General features: G+C 42.9%; 1 protein-coding gene across 2 annotated transcripts in view; it reads right to left on the bottom strand.

Annotated features, from left to right (window-relative positions):
• The window catches only part of LOC119383145 (NPC intracellular cholesterol transporter 1), a 67,294-nt gene that overhangs the window by 19,861 nt on the left and 25,618 nt on the right, over nt 1–21,815 (bottom strand). For both annotated transcript variants that reach the window (XR_007415086.1, XM_049412428.1), the window contains exons 11-17: nt 17,595–17,723; nt 13,669–13,851; nt 12,559–12,673; nt 10,937–11,064; nt 10,183–10,326; nt 8,584–8,673; nt 5,235–5,425 (exon numbers count right to left, since the gene is read on the bottom strand). Coding sequence is in view for 1 of the 2 variants with exons in the window: in XM_049412428.1 (XP_049268385.1) it covers nt 5,235–5,425; nt 8,584–8,673; nt 10,183–10,326; nt 10,937–11,064; nt 12,559–12,673; nt 13,669–13,851; nt 17,595–17,723 (980 nt within the window). In the remaining variant the exon portion in view is untranslated. The remainder of the gene's footprint in view (nt 1–5,234; nt 5,426–8,583; nt 8,674–10,182; nt 10,327–10,936; nt 11,065–12,558; nt 12,674–13,668; nt 13,852–17,594; nt 17,724–21,815) is intronic.

The raw sequence follows: 21,815 nt of genomic DNA, 5'->3' as shown, positions 1-21,815 counted from the left end.
GCCTGATTTATTTATAGGCAGCAAAGAGCAAAGAAACAATGCAAGGTAAAAGAAGCTAAACAGAAACGCCAGCAGCCCTTCAAGAAATCTTGCTGTAAAAAAAAACATACTAGACAGCCGGAATGCGTTAATATTCTCTTTGAATTCTCCGTCCAGCAAACACGGTTACTCCGAAGGCATGGCAATTCAATAGACTGCATCAAAGCCTGAGGGCTTAGGCCAGAAACTCCACGAAAACCCAAGATACCCAAGGCGCCCTGCCCTAACTGCGCGTGATAAAAGAAAAAAAAATCTTATTTTGACCTGCTTTTGCCCTGCTTTTGAGAGCATGCCACTAAATAAAAATGCTCGTTTTTCAGTAAAATCTTAGATGATAAAATGTAGCCACTTTGTTTTATTTCCAAAGCCAGCCCCACATTAATTAACTAATAGACATGCACCTAATCATAGCAACATCAAGGAATATGCAGGTATGTACAATTGCCATATTTGCAAAATTAAGTTCGTTTCTTCCCACGTAAAAATGCTTCTAGTCCCATTTTTTTAGACCTATGCTATAAATGAAAGGTGCCAGTCCACTACTATGCAATAGGTTGCCTCAAGGAACATTACCGTATTTTCCTCACATTTTCTCTTAATTCGTATATAACTCAGACCTTGACTTCAGCTCTGAATTTTTTATACACGAGAAAATATCAGACTGCAGCGACAATAGTACATTATATCGTCAAAGCAACAATTACATATCGGTTCAATATGAATGGTTAAGGTACTGTAAGGCTGAAACAAAGCAGCAGCATAGGTTGGGCGTGCAGCAGTTCGCCCTCTTCGCACTGCATGAGATACGATGATAAATCACTGTATGAAAAAGGAGTGGCTCAAAGGCCTACATAAGGAAGCAAGGAAAGAAAAAATAATAAAATGATAGTCATACAACTGACAATTGCTCAATGTGAATATTCATAAGTACATTATAATCAATGTACAACCTCATCAGTGCAATCCGTCTGTCAGCCCAGAGGCACACCAGTAGCCGAGGTAGTATGATTAAAATGAAAAAAAGAATCATCGCAGGCGCCTGTCGCAAAGAAATCGCAAGTGACTATCAACTCTTATCAAGATATGAATAGACTTTGTTTAAGGAGGCACACGAAAGAAGAGCATTGAAAAAAAAAATACCAGTCTGGCGATGACTGCCATTTCACAGGACTTAAATACAGTATAACCTCGTTACAACGGATCTGTTTACAACAGACATTTGGATATTACATACCAATTTGCGGCGTTATGCCGACCTCCGTATTAGTTCCATTGATTGAGCTTCGTTTACAACGGATTCTGGTACAACGGACATTCGGATATAATTGACTAAAATTTCAGGCCAGCAAGGTGGTCAGGACTCCTTTAGAGCGGACTTTTCTACCACGGTCATTAACTTCTGACTTCAAACATCGCTGAGCATACTTTCGGGACGGGAGCAGCGCACCGCGGTTATCGACGTACCGATTCAAGAACGAAGGCCGCCGATCCCCGGTCTGTCAATGATCAGCTATGCCTAGCTGTAGCGACAAAAAAAAAACGGCGCGCAGCGTGCTTGGTGTTGCGTTTGGGACGCTGACACGCGAAATTGCAAGCCGCTGCCACCGCTTCTCCGCGCGGTCGCTGCGCGGCGAGCTTGGCCGGGGGGTCCGCTGCCGATGCGCAAAATGCCCATCCGCGGTTCTGAGGAGCCAGTAGGTGATGCGATTCGTTACTTGAGACGAAGGACATTACGGCTTCTTCGCTTTCGCATGTCCGCTAGCGCGATGTTCTTGCCCGCAAAGTTCGGATTTGGCTCGTACATCGGCACCGTGAACGGAGTTAGGCCTAACCACGACATCTAGTAGAAAGCTCGGTTGCGATGTGCGTGGCCGCGGTGCCCGATGTTTCAAAGTACGTCATGCTCGATTGCAAGTACAAGGAGTTGTCCCGCGGTGGTGTTCGTCATGAGCTTCGAAATGCTGATAAGAATAACCTCGAACAGCAGCAGGGGCGTAGCCAGAAATTTTTTTCGGGGGGGGGGGCTTCAACCATACTTTGTGTATGTTCGTGCGTGCGTTTGTATGTGTATATATACGCAAGCAAATTTGAAAAATTTGAACCCCCCCCCCCTTGGCTACGCCCCTGAACAGCGGGTCCAACGAGTCAACTCTATTAGTAGCGCGTGTGTGATGTTCGCGACGAGTGCGGCGCGCTATCGTAATCCGATGATTGAGCTTCCGTAAAGCGTTCCAAATTATCGTCGACCCGCAAACACAGAACGAGTGCGAACGCGTCACTAAGTAGCGCAATTTTCGACAGCCACGACCTCGCGACGCACAAGCAGCAGACGACGATCCCGAAGCGAGCATTAACACGTTTTGGCTGCTTCTGCGGTAATACCGCAGAAGCAGCCAAAACGTGTTTTTCGTACGCTTGTTACTGAATGGAGGAGCCAGCTGAAACGGAGAACTTGAACGCGGAGAAATGCTCTTTACGACGAGCCCAAAATGGTGGCGCCCAGTTGCGCCGTTGCCGAGCTATAATTTTGAAAAACGCTTTTTTTATATCTCCGCAATTTTCGCCAAGTCGGCAGACGCAAAACAAATTTTTTATAGCACTTCTACGTAGTTTTCATTGACGATATTTTGGAATCAGATAGAAATGGGCTACAGAAACTGAAAATGCGATTTTCCAAAAATCGCATTTTTTTTTGGTCCCCCGTTAAAAATAAGACCATGTTTGTGACTCTTAATTCTCTCCGGTTATAACAGACCCATTCAGTGTTTACATGAAACTCTGTTGTAACAGTACTTGGATTTTACATACTCCCTTTACAACAGACCAAAATCCTCTTCACTATGAAGGTCTGTTGTAATGAGGTTATACTGTATTCTATTCCTTAGCTATAATGCGACCAACTGCATTAATATAAAACATTATGCTGCATGGTGGACTAGAAGCAGAGTTCAAAATATGGAAAAATCCCAGTGGCCAAAGAGCAGAATTTGCAATGCCATGAAGCATGCAATGAACAAAAGCAATGAAATTCGAGATTCAGCCCTTCAAAAAGTGAAAGAAGTTTCGATGAATACCTTCAAAGTAACTACGACTCCGAAGACAGAGAGTGTGCAAGCATTATTTGCAGTTCCAACATTTAACGAACATACACCATCACTGACCAGCACTGGCCGTCACTCGGCAGACATTAACCATCATTTATAATCATCCTTGGCCAGTATTGGCCATCAGTTAAATGAAACTAGCTGACATTAACCAGTGCTAGTAGTACAAGAGTATATAAAATAGGCTGCAACACTGGTCACCATTTACTGCTTTAACAAACCACTAGTGCGCAGTCAAATTCTAAAATACGATTTTTTTCCCTACACTGCTACACTGTTACACAACCACACGCATACTTTTCCATGCAGACCTCCTCAAAGAATGCTCGTGCATTAAGGGGAGATGCGGGTCGAAAAACACGAGTTTTCTAAAATATTATCGATTTTTTGTTTTCGCCTGTTTTGTTAAGATTAGTACCTCTACTGTTCTGAAAAAAAAAATCAATGTCGAGACTCAACAGGAAATGCTTTAAAATTGCGTCTAAAGAGCACAAGGTGGCTGTCAAAAGGCCGAAAGTGTGTCATCTTCGAGCACCTTGCCGCTGATAATGCGCCGCCGCTCACCATTGTCGACCGCATGAGGCGAAGAGCCGAGCCTCACTCTTCAAATAACAAGTTTCCCGCGCTGCTGCAGCGCAAGAAATAATAAAGAGAAGCACGCTTTTGCCGCCTTCTTCGAGCGCCGCGACTGGCTTTAAATCACGTGGTACGGATCGGGAGCCGCCATTGGCCGCTGCGCGCCTGTGTGTGCTGTGAAGCCTACTTGCAGGATCCGTGTCTCGTCGAGCAGCGCAGCTGAACAACGCTTTTATCGAGTGCTTATCCGTTATTGATGAAGAAAGCCGTAGGAAGCGCGGTCACCGGCCTGTGAAGTTTCACGCGAGGCACAAATTTCGAGGACGCCGGCGCAAATCAAAGCCGAACACTCAAACCACGAAAAGATCGTCTGCTGCCGCAAGGCGTAGTGGCAGTGACGCCGATGCGTCCGACGAGTTTGCCGCGGCATTCGAATATGTGAGTGCCTCCCAGAAAAAGATCGGACTCTTCGAAGACGAAGAAAAATCGCAGGACGACGAGTCTTCGTTGATTGCTGATATGACAGCATTGAACATGTTGGTTTAATCGAGGGCACTCCAGTTTTGAACGTGTTCTGGAAGAGCTTGGCGTGCTCCCGTCTCATGATCTGGTTGCTCTTGGCACATCACGGGACAGCACACGCCAGAAAAAAATGTCTCAAAAACTAACAGGAGAAGCAAGGGCCTGTCGGCGTGCGCTGAAGAAAAAATCTCTTGTCGAGGAGTCAGCTCGAAAGAGCCGTGAGGGCCAAACCTATGGTGCTGGCGCATTTTAATGGCAGTGGCCACTACAAGGAGGATTGTTCTTTCTTGTGTACAAATTTCGTTGCATTCAATGACATCTTTGATAAATAAACATGCAATTTTGACTTTAAAACTCGTTTTTCTCAAAACACAAATTTTGCCATTTTTGTCAATGTGCCCCTCCTTTTTCGGGTACTTCTGGCGCTCAGATCTGCATGAAATTTTTCCTAAAGTTTTTCCAAAGTACGAGAAATACAATTATCTTGTTTAAGTTTCGATATTCTTATTATAAAATAAAAAAAAGTTATGTAAACTTTCACTAGGGTAGGAGAAATATGAACTTCCAACGTTAAAATTTTTCACGTCTAGTACATATTTTGTATGGACTTCCTAATTAGTTATTTGCATTCTGCACTTTATTTGAAACATTATGAACTATCAATTGTAAAAAATTATTGAAGTTTAGGTCTGAAAAGAGGGGGGGCAAGATGCTTCAGTTTTTCACTTTGTCATGTTGCAGAACTAAAAGTACGCAACTTGCAAGAAAACTAATTATATATTTGAAATCAGCATAAAAAGTTCTATAAGCAGCTCAAGTTTCATTGCTCTAGGGTGAATATTAAAGAAAAAGTGTCTTCGAGTAGCATCTCCCCTTAACTGAAACTTTCACATCAGCATTCCTTTAGTGCTTTGCCCTCCCCATGGTGACCTACACAATGCCAAGAAAAACTATACAAAAGAAAACAAAAAAGAACAAGCGATTTGTGCTCACAAGTTGTTGTAGACGGCAGCCAGGCTGATCTGCGAGTACAGTGACTGCGAGCTGCATCCAGGCAAGCCGCAAATTAGATCCTGGTCCTCGTAGCGCGTGTAGTTGTAGCCCGGCTGGACCACAAAATACAGTGGTGGCCCAACAGCCAGAGCAGTCTTCTGCATGTGGAAATAGCTCTGGAGGTACGAATCCTGTATGGAAGAAATAAACACACAAAGAAAATGAAAGTGTTGATAAAGGCGGTCCTAGACCTACGAAAAGTTAAGAAGCCATTTAAAAAAAAATTTAATGCAGGAGCACTTGCACAAGGCTTGAAACTAAAAATGCGCCACAGGATGGGAACGAGGCAAGTACAGACAATGTGTCTCTATCGCAAGCTTCCTGGCAAGAATTCCTTTTGTCTAGCAGTTAAATCAGTCCAGAAGCCTTTTTTTTTTCCATAACTGAATTCAAATTATGGTGATCAAACTATCGTTAAAATTGGTAGAAACAATGTTATGTGATCAAAGCTGTGAACAGTATCCACTACAGCAAGCATCTATGCTCAGATGTTTTGCACACTGTATGCACACATTCTATATTTCTGACCACAGAACTACACGTTAACATTACAAACATCGATACAGGAAACCTCTATCACAAAAAATCACGCCATATCCACGAAGTGAATGCTGATGAGTGGGCGAAGCTCCGGAGGTAATCTGGTAAACCGTCAATCCCCGTAAATTTTGCCCACTCGATCATCATACAAAGACCTGACACACAAACGTGGGGGTCCTCATAGTATATGACGTTAAGCTCAGGGGAACGTTTGTTGTCGGCGTTGCCGTTTTGCCTTTCGAGGGCGAGAGCGCGTTCACGATAGTTTTCATCCATGACAGAAAGAAAATGTGTGGTCTGCAACGCGCTTATACTTCATGGTCATCAGCGTCATCGTCATCACGTGTAGTGGGTACATTCCACTATACTGAAACGCGCTTATTCTTAGTGGTCATTAGTCGTCATCGTCATGGAACGCGCTTATACTTCATGGTCATCAGCGTCATCGTCATCACGTGTAGTGGGTACATTCCACTATACTGGAACGCGCTTATTCTTGCTTGCTTGCTTGTTCCTTGCATTTGGCTCACACCCACACCGGGGGATTGGCCAAGAAGCCGGCGGTTACAGTGAATTGGAACATTGGGTTAACAAAGAAATTCACGGAAAGGGAAAGGTGGCATTTTTCAAGTAGAATAAGGTGATTTTCGTGACACGAGAAAAGGAAATAACGAAATAAATAAGATTTTGTTTTCGGGGAAAGGGGATGGGAAACAATAAATTGATAAACAAAGGATTAGCAACGTAATCTCATCGTGTCAATCAGGAATTCGCAGAGGGCCCCGCAGACGTTCCTTTTACTGAATTCCAATGAAGCAGCCCCAAAGGAGAGGATATTTAGAGTACTTAGTGGTATTCCTAATTTTTTAAATAAAATTTCAAAGCATTTTTTCCTTTGGTTTTTAAAACGGTGGCATCTTAGTAGATAATGGTCGATATTTTCGGGTTCGTTACAGTTGGGACACAAAGGGGATGGGACCAGACCAGACCTGTTTAAGTAGAAATTAAGCGGTGGAATACGACATCTTAATTTAGTGATGGATACTTCCAATTTACGCGTGGGACACCATTTATTATCCCACGGAAATTGCAAGTGTGAATATTCTGAATTCGGTATTTTAATCTTTTCCGAATCTTCAATAAGAGAAAATTTTCTGAACCTCGCCGCTGTGACATAAGCTGTAGGAGGCATAACTGACAAAACTGGGCCTTCAAGAGATACTCTCGGCAGTGAGTCAGCCATCTCGTTTACAAATATTCCACAATGACCTCATGGTCATCAGTCGTCATCGTCACCTTTATCACATGGAGTGGATACATCCCACTATGCGTGGCTACCTACTACTACATACTACAAAGGAGGGACAGGCCCACACACTGAGGAGCTTCGCCCCTAAAATAAAAGTGCTCTTTAGTAAAATAAAAGTGCTCTATAGTTTAGTCTGATGTCAAATTCACTAACCATGCAGACCAGCCTAAAAAATTGCACAGCCGTGTTAGAAAAAAAAAACAGAGAAAAGAAGGACTAAACCTTCATTAATAAAAGCATGTAGTGTGTTGCATACTAATATCACAAAATAAAGTATAACTGACTTAATTGAAAAAGCTGCTGCATAAAACTTGTCGCCGTGTGTTTCTCAATGGATATGTAAGAGCAACGAGCAGAGAGTCATAATTGTATCCTTCGATCAAAATGTAGAAGTATGCAGTACAGCTGAGACTAAAGACTAAAGGAAACCATAGATGTGAGACAAGGCATGGACAGTATGACTACTGCTTGACTGCAGCCAATCATTTTACAATTACTTGTAGCAGCTTTTGCAGGAAAAGAGTATTCAAGAACTCTCAAGGCCTTGACAGATCAATTTTCAAGGATTGGCCAAGCCTTTGAGTGCACTGCCTGTAATAATATACATATGATATCTCCAAGGAAAAGGTAACGTATGGGTTGGTGTTTACACACTATTTCCTCTCCCACGGCCTCAATGTGAGAAAAAGAACTTTGCCAACGTTCAATATAAAACTTGCACAGCAAGTTTTATATTCAACGTTTTATACGTTTTTATTCAACTGTTTTATATAAAACTTGCACAGTGCAGTTGGTGGCCAGACACACTAAACACCGAGCTGTCACATGATTTACAAACTTTGTGCAGGGGATTGTAGCATGTGCCATACTGACTAAAGAGAGTGTCAGCGTCAGTGCATGCACTCTGAAGGTAACGGCAGGCAATATGCTTACAAAGCCTCATGACTCCCACAGCTGGTGCATGACGTAACTGTATAACCCCGCGCAACTTTCCCCGCAGCCATCATGGTCATCGTTTCTTTCGCAACAGTTCTTTGTCACAGGTGACACATGCCCAGCTGTTCCAAGTACAATTCTGTCATGGGTGTGAGGATCACCATACATGTTACTGTCACGTACAGCATACCTGATCAGTAAGTCATGATTAAGTATAAATCAGTACAAGTATATATCACGATCAAGCACAATGTTAGCAAGCCAACTGACGAGTATCATTGCGACAAGAGCACTCCACTAAGGGTGCAACTGTATTTACAATACATGTGCAGGATCAGCACCAAGCACTGTAGCTGTTCCACAAACAATGTACAGCGCATGCTTCATTGTTCAAAAGTTTACTTTCAAAACTTCAACTTTAAAGAGGCACTCTTCTCTATCACACACAGTCACTGGGCTATTTGAATCACCAATCATGACTCTGCCAACCAAGATAAAACTCACAAGGGGCATAGATATCTCCTGGTCTAAGCCTATTTTGGTGTTTCCAAGAGCCGCAAATGAGAAGCACGCCCATCCAACAAACACCAACACCTGCAATGTAAAGTGGAGAGGAAAAAGAAACATGAGAAACAGTTGAGAGAGTAAAAGTACTTCTTTTTTCAAGGCTCTTTCAGCCTCCACTAAAAACTATGCTGCGCAATACCACCAGCACAAGAGGAATTCTTCTGACTGAATAAAAAATATCGAAGAATCAAGATTCCGTTGGGAAACAAAATGGAAGACAACCAGCAATTATTTTTCTTATTTCATTTAAAATATGGCATTCTATTTTTGCAATGATTGCAAAAGGAAAAATACAGCATAACCTGCAAAGCGTTAGGCCTTCTGCAATAAATTTATATAACATCTCTTGTTTCAACAGATATGCACAACTAAAAAGATGGCATCCATCCAAAACCTAAACAATGCCATGCATCCAAAAGTAGCACAAAGATGAAGACGGGTCAACAGTGCTTCCTCAAATTTAGCTTTGCAGTCTAAGAAAAATTAATTCTGGGGTTCCATTTTGTAACGATTCTTGACATCACACACTTTTCACTCCCCGCCCCTGGCTCACACAAAGCTAGTGTAGCCAAATCGAGGCAATCTGGACCAAGTACGCAGAGAGCTATCAAGTGACACATTGTTATACAGTTGCATGTCCGTACAACAAAGCTTGATTTCATGTGCATTAACTGATCGACAAGTTTTAACATCTCAGGTGTGGATGCTCCTCTGTCATGGGGATGTTAAACTCATTTACTGTTTAATGTATCTAATGTTCAAATTATGAGGACTGGCTTAAGAGGCCCTGCAACACTCTTCTAAGTAATCATTGAATGGCTTCACTAAAAGAGCCTATTGCCTCATGAATCGACTGCCACAAAAATGCTTAGAATCCATCAAGTACGAGCGCAGTTACAGGAATCTTTCGCACGCTTCAAGCGCTTTCTCTCTCCTTTTGTACTAGCAAGCACACTTAAAGCTATGCGGGGGGGGGGGGGGTTGACGTGGGGGCAAAAAGATGCGTCTCTTCGTCAGCGCACGTCATGACCTTGAGCACTTTTTTCTTCTTAGGACGTGCTGCTTACTTTCAGCGTGATTGCGCGCACGGAGGCACATGGCGGCATCTTGTGGCGGCCACGGTAGCTATGCAGCTCATGATGCTCAAATCAGCCAATGGCCATGGACTTTGGGTCTAGAACATGGTCATTTGGGTTTATGGCATTATTTGTCAAGGGGGAACGATTTTTAGCTCACTTTGAAAATTAATTGTAAATTCCAGGTTGCGTGCTGCGCTATAATGTATGGCTCACGTGTTCTCAGGAGCCTCGACTATTGAACGGCAGCGTTTTTTTCTGACAAGGCACCCAGAGTTAATGGGTAACCAGCTAACAATTTTAACATCACTGTATGTATCAGTAACACAACTGCAGAAATATTTCAGTAACAACTATGAAATTAAAATAATAATAATAATAATAATAATAATAATAATAGTAATAATAATAATAATAATAATAATTACTACACATGAGATGAAGCAGCCTGAACACTAACCACAGTGAGCCGAACTGGTTCCTTCATCAAGGCAGGGGCATAGTAGTTTTCAAAAAGCCTGTACAAGAATCCTTGCGAAGACCCATCCTCAATGAAGATTGTCTGGGATCCCGAAATACAGCAGCATACATCCATGCGTTGCATCTAGAAAAAAAAGAAAAACAAAAGCCACTACATCAAAAAAAAAAAAGAAAAAAGGTATACCAAATCAGCATTTCTTAGCCAGAAACTACCACATCCAGGTTTGCAATACTTCAGCAGGAAGTGGCGTCATGCATCTAGGTTGCCATAGCAACACAACATGCTCAAGTAGCAATACAGTAGGTTTTTACGGCCTGTTGGTCTGCTGACTTGTGTGTGGATGCAAATAGCAAACAGTCATATGAAAATAGCTAAATAACAAAGAGCAAAATACCCGTAGTTGTCACAGTCACAGCAAAAGCTCTATTCACATACAATATTACTCGTATTAGTTAAATTCCAGGGTTTTACGCGCCAAAACGAAGATACGATTGTGAGGTACACCGTAGTGGAAGACTTTGAATGAATTGTGACCGCACGGGGTTCTTTAACATGCACCTAAAAACTACACGCGTGTTCTTGCATCTCACCACCATCGAAATATCACTGCAATGGCTGGGAATTGAACCTACATCCCCGGGCTTGGAAGCACAATGCACTACACTGCCACCATGGTAGGTATAGTTCTGCTTCAGCAACATTAAGGTCGCAATAAAAGCCGAAAGAAACTTACCCTCCGTCTCCTTGCATCGAGCGTGAGCAGAGCAACGAAGCAGGTCACCTGGAGCAGGAAGTCGACGAGAAGCGCAAGGCCAGCATACAGTGCAAACGTCTTCACAGCCGGCATCGTGCTCAGGCCCCCTTCAAAGAACAGAAAGAGCTTGTTCATTGTTCAATACACAATCCACCTGGTGCATAAAATGCATACAACCACAAGATAAAAAGAATGAGAGACATTTTTTTCTAATGCAGGACGAATTGCTGCGAATTTACCTCTCAGTGTATGACTGCTGCTTTACTTGCAGCAAAAGTCTATATATTTACCACGTGAAACTATATTCAACGTTACAAAGGTTCAGGGGAAGATAGAGACTTGAAGTAACAAAAAATCGCACAATCTTATTCTTCTTCATTTCCTCCACATTTGAGGTTGGGGAAGAGTGCGCAAGGCATACACAAACATGTTGCTAAGGAAGGCAGTTCCTGCCCTGATGAAGACAAGCCCTCCCGTAGCAACGTTGGCTCCAGCGACATTCACAGTTCAATCTAGCCAACATCGTAACTTGTCCCAGAAGAATTCTCTGGATGTGTATTGAATGCAAGAAGAAAATGGCAAATGTTTATTCCTGCATATGTCATCAGCAACGAATTTCAGTTTTCACTAGAAAATGAAGCTTCTCCTACAAAGAACTCTGCAGCATACCATTATGTGACACATATATGGGGCAACGACAATGTGCTTCAGAAGTGCCTTTCACGATTCTAATAATTCATCTCACTCCTGCTGTACTGTTGCACTACAACACCACAACAATATTTTTTTCAAGTGAGACTCAACCACACTGTAAAGAAGGAATAGCGATGGCACTAAAAGTAGGCTTGTGCAAACTAAATTTTAAGTTCGAAGCGAATAGTGATTTGGTCGAATAATTTCGAATAGAATTCGAATAGTATACATCACATATTATAAAGAAAAATGACCATATTTGTCATGACCCAACTAACCTGCACAATATTTTTTTAAACTGAAGCAAGGCATGTGCAAATGTCATTCTTTTTGGTTCAATGGGAAGTGGAACAACTTTGAATAGTAGCAGGGTTTGACTTCCGGTAGAATGCAAGTGATAACCAGTGAAATACATTATGTTTTAAAATTTACTATATTCAGAGCATATAGGCCGGTATAACGAGCTTTTAAACTTAAAAAAAATGATGAATCAATGCGAGGGTAATATATGGTCATTTAACCTTGAAGTGAGGCTTCGCAGCAGTGCAGATTTCCCCTGGATAGGTGTATTCACGGTACAGCACTCCTCCACTGCAGTGAAACAACCTTTACAGGAGATTACATGCGGTTTAGGTATGTCCATTCATTTCAAATACTTCGAAATTTAGAATAATTTAAATTCATTTCGATGCGAATTCGAATACTGTAAAATTCGTTCAAATATTCGAACTGCTCGAATATTTGCACAAGCCTAACTAAAAGCGACCTTGAAGCCTAATAAAGGCCCAGTATCCGCAGAATGCAGAATTCACTCAACAGACGGCACACAAGGTTATTGATGCTCCTTTTTTGCATGGGGAGAAGGGGGAGCACATAAAATACAAAAGTTACAATGAGCAAATTCCTACCCAGGAAAAAGCAAGTAGCTTCCGAGAAACTAGCCAGGAGCAAAGATGGTCCAAGGTTCCCCACCACACGTGCCACCTTGTCTTCAATAGGCTCATCTTCTGACCCATCATCTCTCTGCACAAGGAAGAGAATGAAATGGCTCAGCATCAAAATGGTAGAGCCTCTAAAGGAACATTAGAGAGAAACAAGTCAGTTTTACACCAATAAAACATTTCAAAATTATTTTTGTTGAGCTTGAGGTGAGGCAACAGTTTGACCATTAGGAAAAAAAATGGTCATACTTGGATTTTATAAATTTTGCATTGAAATTCTACAGCGGCAGTCTCTAAACATGATGTCACAGAGATCAACTTGGGGGGGAAAGAGGAAGGGGTGTCAGTATGTGTAAGTAAGTTTTTGAAACAAGCAATTAAGTAAACAATGTGATCTAACAATGCGAGTGAAACAAGCAATTAATTTAGTAAACAATGTGATCCATCTTTACCTACAGATATTAACGAGGCCCAATTAGATCCAGTCGAAATTCATGTCAAAATTTACTCTCGTTTATCACAGCAAAGGTGACTTTGCTGGTATTGTAGAAAAATCAATTAAAAATACGAGTAATTTTTCTCATCAGCATTCCTTCAGGATTGGCTCGCTGTGGAGGTCTTTGCGTCACATAAATACTGCAAACAACATGTACATTTAGTAAACAGTATACTGGTTTTATATAATATGGAGGAAAGAAAATTCGACAATACGAATCAGATTTGAATGCAAAGGACAGGATGGGTTGGAGATCACTAGGAGAGTCCTTCCTCCTGCAGTGGACGTAACATCAGTAAAAGAGTGCATTGTCTAATGATGAAAGCTTAGCGTTTTGTCCCAGTTAACCCCGAAGCCTCCTAAAGAAAGACGGTTCATACTTTTCAAAAGTTCACCCCTGAGAGAATGTCCAAGTTGACTTTCACAAAGATTTTGTTATTCTCATGCTCAAATTGCGCTGAAGTGTACAAAGTGCACTGCGTCCTCACTCCCTGCTCATCAAGATGCAGAAGAGGCACGCCCTGTTTTTGAAGATGGCCTTACAGAGTCGCGTAGCACCATCCGTAATTTCACCAGCTTACCTGAAATCCCTGGACAAGAATGAAAATGTTGTCCACGCCGACAGCCAGCACGAGGAAAGGGATGACTTCGATGATGATCAGGGTGGCCGGCGTGCCCCAGTAGCTGAACAGTCCAAGCGATGAGGCCACTGAGGCGAGAACTATGACGACGCCTGCCAAGCCCAGTGTCATCTGAGAGTCCACCTGTAGTTGCAACAAGACACACAGCATGCCTTCACACAGCCAGGGTTAAATTTCAGCATGACAACGGCAGACGTATGAAAAAAACAAACTAGGGATCTTTGATCTGCCATCTCGGACTGCCTGAGGCAATGCATTCAGCCAATGAGAATTGCCACACGCAGCCTCTCTGGGAGTCCCAGACACTCAGAGATGATGAATCAAAAAGACCCACTGCCTTCAGAGCCGTTATTTACGTGTTAAAAGCTTAACACTGCAAGCCTTAGAGTAGGTTCTACATTTGAAACAATGTCACAAGGCTATCAACCACCAAGGCACATGCCTTTTATTTTTCTATCTTGTTTATTTTTCTTTCAAGGGGCTAGGGAAGCATTCGGTCTCTAAGACAATGCATAATAATAATTGTTAGGGTTTGACATCCCAAAACCATGATATAATTATGAGAGACGCCATAGTGAGGGGCGTGTGGCCCTTAGGCATTCGCCTAAGATGACTCGAAGGCGAAAACCATCTTCTCAGTCAACTGTATTGATCGACACTTCAATTAAAGGGGTACTGACACGAAAATTTTCACTTGTTCTTTTGCGGCAAATGAAAGGCCAAGCCCTCAAGACCCTAGAAAAGGTAGTGCTAAGCGCGAGTGCACCCTGAATAAGTAATTACAGTGTGTTTTTAAAAGCTAGTTTCGTTTCCTACTGTACCCTGACGTCACAACACGGTATGAGCTTCTCGTCACGTGCTCGCACAATATACAGTGACGTTTCCACAGCCGCTCCGCAAGTGTGGCTCCGTTGGTGACGTAGAAGCGGCCATTTTGAATGTTTTAGTGACGCACAAGCCGCCATCTTGGAAGTTTCGGTACCTGACGTCATCACAACTAGCCAGACTGCTGCGTGAAGTCACCAGAATTAGTACTGTAGCCTGACGTCAAGCTAGTGTCGATGTCGGTAGATGCGCCATGGAAAAATTGACTTTAATATCAAAATTAAATATCAGAATTTGCCGAGCTTCACACTTGCTCAAAGCCGTCTCTGCATACAGGATATTTGTATGGCGGAGTACACTCGCCTTCGAAAAAAGGTGTCAGTACCCCTTTAAGTGTCCATCGTCCACTGAGCTGTTGTCCCACTTTGATATTCATGTAGGCTTTATAATATCATTAATATCCCTGTCACAAGTTTATTAATCGAGGAGAACATCAAGGTCAAAGTACCATTTTTAAATTTCACGCCGAAATCTCCGCACGTGACGTCCCTGATTAATGCATAATAATGTGTTGGGGTTTGACGTCCCAAAACCATGATGTGATTATGAGAGATGCTGTAGTGAGGGGCTCCAGAAATTTCAACCAACTGGAGTTCTTTAATGTGATCTAAATCTAAGCACACAAGTGTTCTTCGCATCTCACCCCCTTCTAAATGTGGCCGCCGTGGTCGGGAATCGAACCTGCGCCCTCGAGCTTAGCAGCGAGACACACTGCCACGGCAGCTTACGGTCTCCAAGATGCAGCAATGGACCACTTAAAGAAATGTTATGCCCATTTTCTTCTCATATGGCTTGCGAACATTATACAGTAGTATCTGGGTGATACGAATCTCAAGGGGGGGGGGATATTGCGTGTAATACAAAATTTCATATCACCAAAAAACTACCAAAGCACTTTTCAAACCACGACATATGCACAAAACATTTATTTCTATAGAAAGAATTTGCATATGTCTTTCTGGGATGCACGCGAACAGATGGATGGTGCAGCTGGCTGCCGTACACGTGCCCATCAAAGCCTTGCTTGAGGCCAACTGAATACTAAGTACCGAGATCCGCTTCAACATAGTCATAAGCGAACGACAGGAACGCCAAAAGGCTTCGTGCATTTTTATGACGTTATTGCCTTTAATCTACCGCTGGGTTAGCCACATACATTCGGAGCTGCATAGTTGCAATAGATGACCACGTCTAAACGACCACGGTTTCGTGCGCAGTAGTTGCGGCAAACGGTAGTTCAGTTTTCAATCTGTCTGCGCTGGCCGCGCATGTGCCTTCAGAACTGCGTCGCTGCTATGATCACATCTACCACGGTTTCGTCCGCACCGGTTGCAGAAAGCAGGATCCCATCGACTCTGAGCGTTGGATGTCCGTGCACTACCGGAGTTTCGTCGTCGCCGCACATGATCGTGTCAACAGTGACCGCAGTTGCATGCGCAGTGGTTGCGGCGAGCAGTAGTTGCTTATTCAGTCCATGCGTGCTGGCCATGCGCATATTTCCAGAGCTACCAGAGCATGCTGTTGTCAGCCGTCGCTCGACGGTTTCAGTACCGAAGTTCGTATCACCCGTGGCAATGCGGAAAGCTGTTCGAAACACCCGAATTTTGGGCCATTGGACCCAATGACATTGAGCCAGGGAATTTCACGAATTTGTATCTAACAGAAATTCGCATCGGCCAGGTTCGTATCAGCGAGATTCTACTGTAGAAACACCACCAAGCATTCTTGTCCTTGTTTCTTTTTTTTTTCAGCCACCAAATGTGTCTGTGGGTTATCTGCTATGAGGCAGTAAACACAGTGACAGCAATTTCATGGCAGCAAAGATCTTGAGTGCTTGGTTGGAAAGTTAAGCAAATGCTTTCACTGGTTAGATGGAATGGGCAACGTAAAATGGCAGCCGCCGCTGGCTGATATGGTCAAAGTAACATAAAAGACGAATGAATACCCTGACCCCTAATATCTCCGCAAACTTAAGACATACAGTAGAACCCCGCTGATACGTTTTTGAAGGGACCGTAGGAAATAAACGTAAGAGACGGGAAATGTAAGAGCTGAAAAACAGGAAAAACGGCAAAATATTTAGCGGTACAGAATTTTATTTCAATTCTTACGAGCAGCACGAAAATTGGCGCGCTCAGCCGCGATCTAGTCGATGGATAAAAACGCGGAGCTTAGGACGGCCTTATCCACAGAAATGTAATCAACGTATGTGATTTTTTTAACACCAACAGCTGTAGGCATGAAAGAACTAAGCACACGCAATCACGACCGGCGCGGCGAGTCCGACCGCGAACCGCACGCACGACCATGCGAGCTCCAACCAGCTCGAACTCCTCCCGTTCTCCGACAAATAACGATGATGATGATGAGTCTACGCCAACGTGATGGCAGAAGTGAATGCCAATCTCGAAGGCCTTGCTTTCGCAAGCAATTACGTCATACACGCCATGTTTGTGCAATGCAAATCTCAGATGCTATGCTTTTGTCAATAGTAAATGCCAATCTCGAAGGCCTTGCTTTCGCGAGCAGTTACGTCATAGACGCCATCTTTGCAATTTGAATATCGAAGGCCATGCTTTTGTTTGCATCAATTGAAAGATTCTGCTGCTTGCGCCTCTCATGCGGCTAATATTACGGTCAAACGAGGCCAAGCTGCGTGAAAATGCACCATGGCCGCTCTCTTTGGTAGTCACTCGGTTGGCTCCGGGCGCACTTCGCAACGTATCATACGGGAACGGTCCGACAGGACGTAACAGCGGGGTTCCCAATACATTGTATCCTATGGGAGCTATGCCGGGACCGGCGGAAAACGACGTAACAGCCGGGAAAACGCAGCAGTGAGGAACGTAACAGCGGGGTTCTACTGTACTACCTTCCTGCATATGGCAGAATAGCAGCCCAAACCAGTGCACAGATGCACATCAGAAAATAAGACAAATGCGGCAAGCACAGTATGGAAGGTGCATTGATGCTACACTCACCAGCACTGTCTTGAAGGAACGGTACTGGCCCAAGGCAAGAGAAACGTACACAAACATGACGAAGTAGCTGAGCAGGACGGTAAACACGTCAGATCGACTCTCTCTCTCCAGCTCATCTTCTACGGAATTCTGTTGAAGAAGAAGAGATTGCAATGAAAACACGAAATATTAAAGCATGTGAAATATAAAGATTGTGTGAATAAGAGAAGAAACTTAAAAAGCTGGAGAAAATTGGAAGGAGCAGCATTATAATAAGAAAGAAGCAGTTACTGTAAGAAGATGGTTAGTAGGGTAAGGCGGAGCAAAATGAGACGCGGGGCAAAACACAACATTTTGACTTTGCAACCCTCTATAACTAATACAAAATGTACCTTTTCTTTTTCTCTATTTCAGCAATAGCTGCCAGTAGTTTTCGATATTTCTTGTGTAAAAGTTGATCGTTCACAGCGTTCGTGCGGGAAAAATTGTGCGGCTGATGTCAATGTGTTCGTGACCCGCCAAAAAGGATCCAAATTCTGCTCAGCCATATTTTCGGATCCGTGCATGAAGCTACTCCAGCGTCAGTACAAGAACGTAAATATTTATGTTGTTACTTTATACTACTAGCTACATGCCAACAAAAGTTTACTTCATTTGGTGCCGTGGGCCAAAGGGCAAAATGTTTTTGAATTTGGGCATGTGAGAGGGGCAAAACACGACAAAAAGGCATTGAATTGTTTTAGAGAGTGTCTTAAGTGAACAGTTTATTTACGCTCATTACATATAATATCTTTTTGTTAAGGATGGTGCGGACGTTCAAGAGAATATCATCTAGAGTTTCCTGGGAGGAAAACGACATGAAAAAAAGCACTGAATCCTTTTCAGGAGTTTCGGAGCAACACAGTGCCGTGTTCTGTCTGAATTCAAAGCGGGCAGTGCAAAGACTGGGCGCATGAAGACTGCGTGGCGGCCCACGGAGTGAAATTGAAGTGCTTCTACTGCAAGAACTGAAAGGATAAAATTTTTTCACACTGTCTTGTTTTGCCCTGCAGGTTGGGGCAAAATGAGACATTTGCTGCATTTTTTGTTTCTTTTTAAAATACAGTATAACCTCATAACAACAGACCTTCATAGTGAAGAAGATGTTGGTCTGTTGTAAAGGGAGTATGTAAAACCCAAGTAGTACTGTTACAACAGACTTTTATGTAAACAGTGAATGGGTCTGTTATAACTGGATAGAATTACAAGTCACAAACATGGTCATATTTTTAACGGGGGACCAAAAAAAAATGCAATTTTTGGAAAATCGCATTTTCAGTTTCTGTAGCCCATTTCTATCGGATTCCAAAATATCTTCAATGAAAACTACGTAGAAGTGCTATAAAAAATTTTTCTCTGCATCTGCCGACTTTGTGAAAATTGCGGAAATAGCAAAAAAAAATGCGTTTTTCAATATTATAGGTGGGCAACGGCGCAACCGGGCGCCACCAATTTGGGCTCGTCATAAAGAGAATTTCTCCGTGTTGAAGTTCTCCGTTTCAGCTGGCTCCTCCATTCACTAACAAGCGTACAAAACGCACATGTTTTGGCTGCTTCTTCCGTGATGCTCGCTTCAGGATCGTCGTCTGCTGCTTGTGTGTCACGAGGTCGTGGCTGTCGAAAATTGTACTTAGTGACGCGTTCGCACTCGTTCTGTGTTCACGGGTCGACGATAATTTAAAACGCTTTAGTTTGGCAGCTGCAAGCAGAAGCTCAATCATCAGATTACGATAGCGCGCCGCACTCGTTGCGAACGTCGCAGACGTGCGTAGAATATCGCAGACGTGCGACTAGTAGCGTTGACTCGTTGGACCCGCTGTTCGAGGTTCTTCTTATCAGCATTTCGGAGTTTATGACGAAGACCACCGCAGGACAACTCTTTGTACTCGCAATCGAGCATGACGTACCTTGAAACATCGGGCACCGCGGCCACGCACATCGCAACCGAGCTTTCTACTCGATGTCGTGGCTAGGCCTAACTCCGCTCACGGTGTCGATGTACGAGACAAATCCGAACTTTGCGGACAAGAACATCGCGCTAGCGGACATGCGAAAGTGAAGAAGCCGCAATGTCCTTCGTCGCAAGCAACGAATCACATCGCCCGCTGGCTCTTCAGAACCGCGGATGTTCATTTTGTGCATCCCCCCGGCCAAGCTCACCGCGCAGCTACCGCTCGGAGAAGCGGTGGCAGCGGCTCGCAATTACGCATGTCAGCGTCCCAAAACGCAACACCAAGCACGCTGCGCGCCGATTTTTTGTCGCTACAGCTAGGCATAGCTGATCATTGACAGACCGGAGATCAGCGGCCTTTGTTCTTAAATCGGTACGTCGATATTCGCGGCGTGCTGCTCCCGTCCCGAAAGTATGCTAAGCGATGTTTGAAGTCGAAAGTTAATGACCGTGGTGGAAAAGTCCGCTCTAAGGAGTCCTGACCACCTTGCTGGCCTGACATTTTAGTCAATTATATCCGAATGTCCGTTGTACCAGAATCCGTTGTAAACGAAGCTCAATCAATGGAACAATTACGGAGGTCGGCATAACGCCACAAATTGGTATGTAATATCCGAATGTCTGTTGTAAACAGATCCATTGTAACGACGTTATACTAATACTTTGAACGGTCCCAGCATGGCCATATTTATGTAGAACATACCTTGTACCCAAGACAAAGTTCCTGTGTTGACATTTTATGGTAACGAGTGAAATAAAAAAAATATTCACTATTTTCACATTTTTGTCGCATTTTGCCCCACCTTGCCCTAATACAGAAAAAAAAATAGAACATAGGTTTTGACAACAGCTGGAAAACTGTCACATCTAGACTTGTGCGAATATTCGTTCAAGTGTCTGAGTGAATATTACAGTATTTCAATTCGCTTCGACACGAATTTAAGTTATCCGAAATTTTGAAGTAGTCGAAATAATAATGAGATATATAAAACGCATGAAACCCCCTGTAAAGGTGGTTTCACAGCAGTGGAGGGGTGCTGTACCATGAATAAACCTTTCCAGGAAAAATCCGCACTGCCGCGAAGCCCCACTTCAAGGTTACGTGAACATATTACCCTCACATTGATTCATCATTTTTTTTAGTTTAAAATATCGTTATACCGGCTTATATGCTCTAAGTATAGTCAATTTTAAAACGTAATATTTGACAGGTCATCACTAGCATTCTATCGAAAGTCAAATCCTGCTACTATTCAAAGTTGCTTCCAATTCCGTTGAACCAAAAATAATGACATTTGCACATGCCTTGTTTCAATTTTCAAGAAACATTGTGCAGCTTAGTTGGGTCATGATAAATATGCTCATTTTTTTATAATACGTGATATATACTATTCAAATTGGATTCTGAATTATTCTACCAAATCACTATTCACTTCAAACTCTGATATGCAGGAAATTTGTTTACTGGTAAAAGTGAGTTACATTGTAACATTTTAAACAAGCCAGAGAGCAAATCCAGCAAATTTTAAAAATTTTTCTCAGACCAAAACAGTCCAAATGCAAGAATTTACTTTGAAACATGTTATGCCACAGTGGCACATCATGTGCCAGAGCTTGCCTACTGGCATAGAATTTAAAACTAATATTTAGTCCCCACAGTCTCCTCTATTAATAAACCTCTTCACTGCAGAAGTTACAAAATAGAGTTTTTTGGACAACACTCTATTGGTCAAGACTGACTAGTGTTTCTCTAAGTGTAAAAAATGGTAAATGTTACAATATCAATGACCCACAATATAACTGAAAATCTTGACGTATTAAAGGTTGATAGAGAATGCATAGCAGATACCAAAGGAACAAGTTCATTGTGCTGGAATAAAAATTGCAATCCATGAACTCTGGACACATAAGAACATAGGCAGTTCTGATGTTAGGTGCTAAAACCGATCAAAACAGATCAGCACCTTCTACGGTACTCCTTGATAACCTAGATCTCGTCCCAGTGACACCCTACCATGAGGACCCTTTCCGCGATGCACTGTCAGCCATGAATGCGTACAAACTTGACATATTCTCAGATTAATTTCAGATAAGGCAGAAAAGATGCACACATCACATATCTAAGAATTAACTGTAACATTAGTACCTGAGCTTGATTGTATTCAAGCATAGAACAAAATTGAGTCGGCTTCCATTAATTTGATCATGGCAGCACGAACAAAATGCATAACAGTTGGGCGGTTCTGAATTTC

Source organism: Rhipicephalus sanguineus, chromosome 2 (genome assembly GCF_013339695.2).
Source record: "Rhipicephalus sanguineus isolate Rsan-2018 chromosome 2, BIME_Rsan_1.4, whole genome shotgun sequence".
NCBI lineage: Eukaryota > Metazoa > Arthropoda > Arachnida > Ixodida > Ixodidae > Rhipicephalus > Rhipicephalus sanguineus.
The sequence above is the reverse complement of the archived record's forward strand: the minus strand, read 5'-3'. Positions and strand labels throughout refer to the sequence as shown.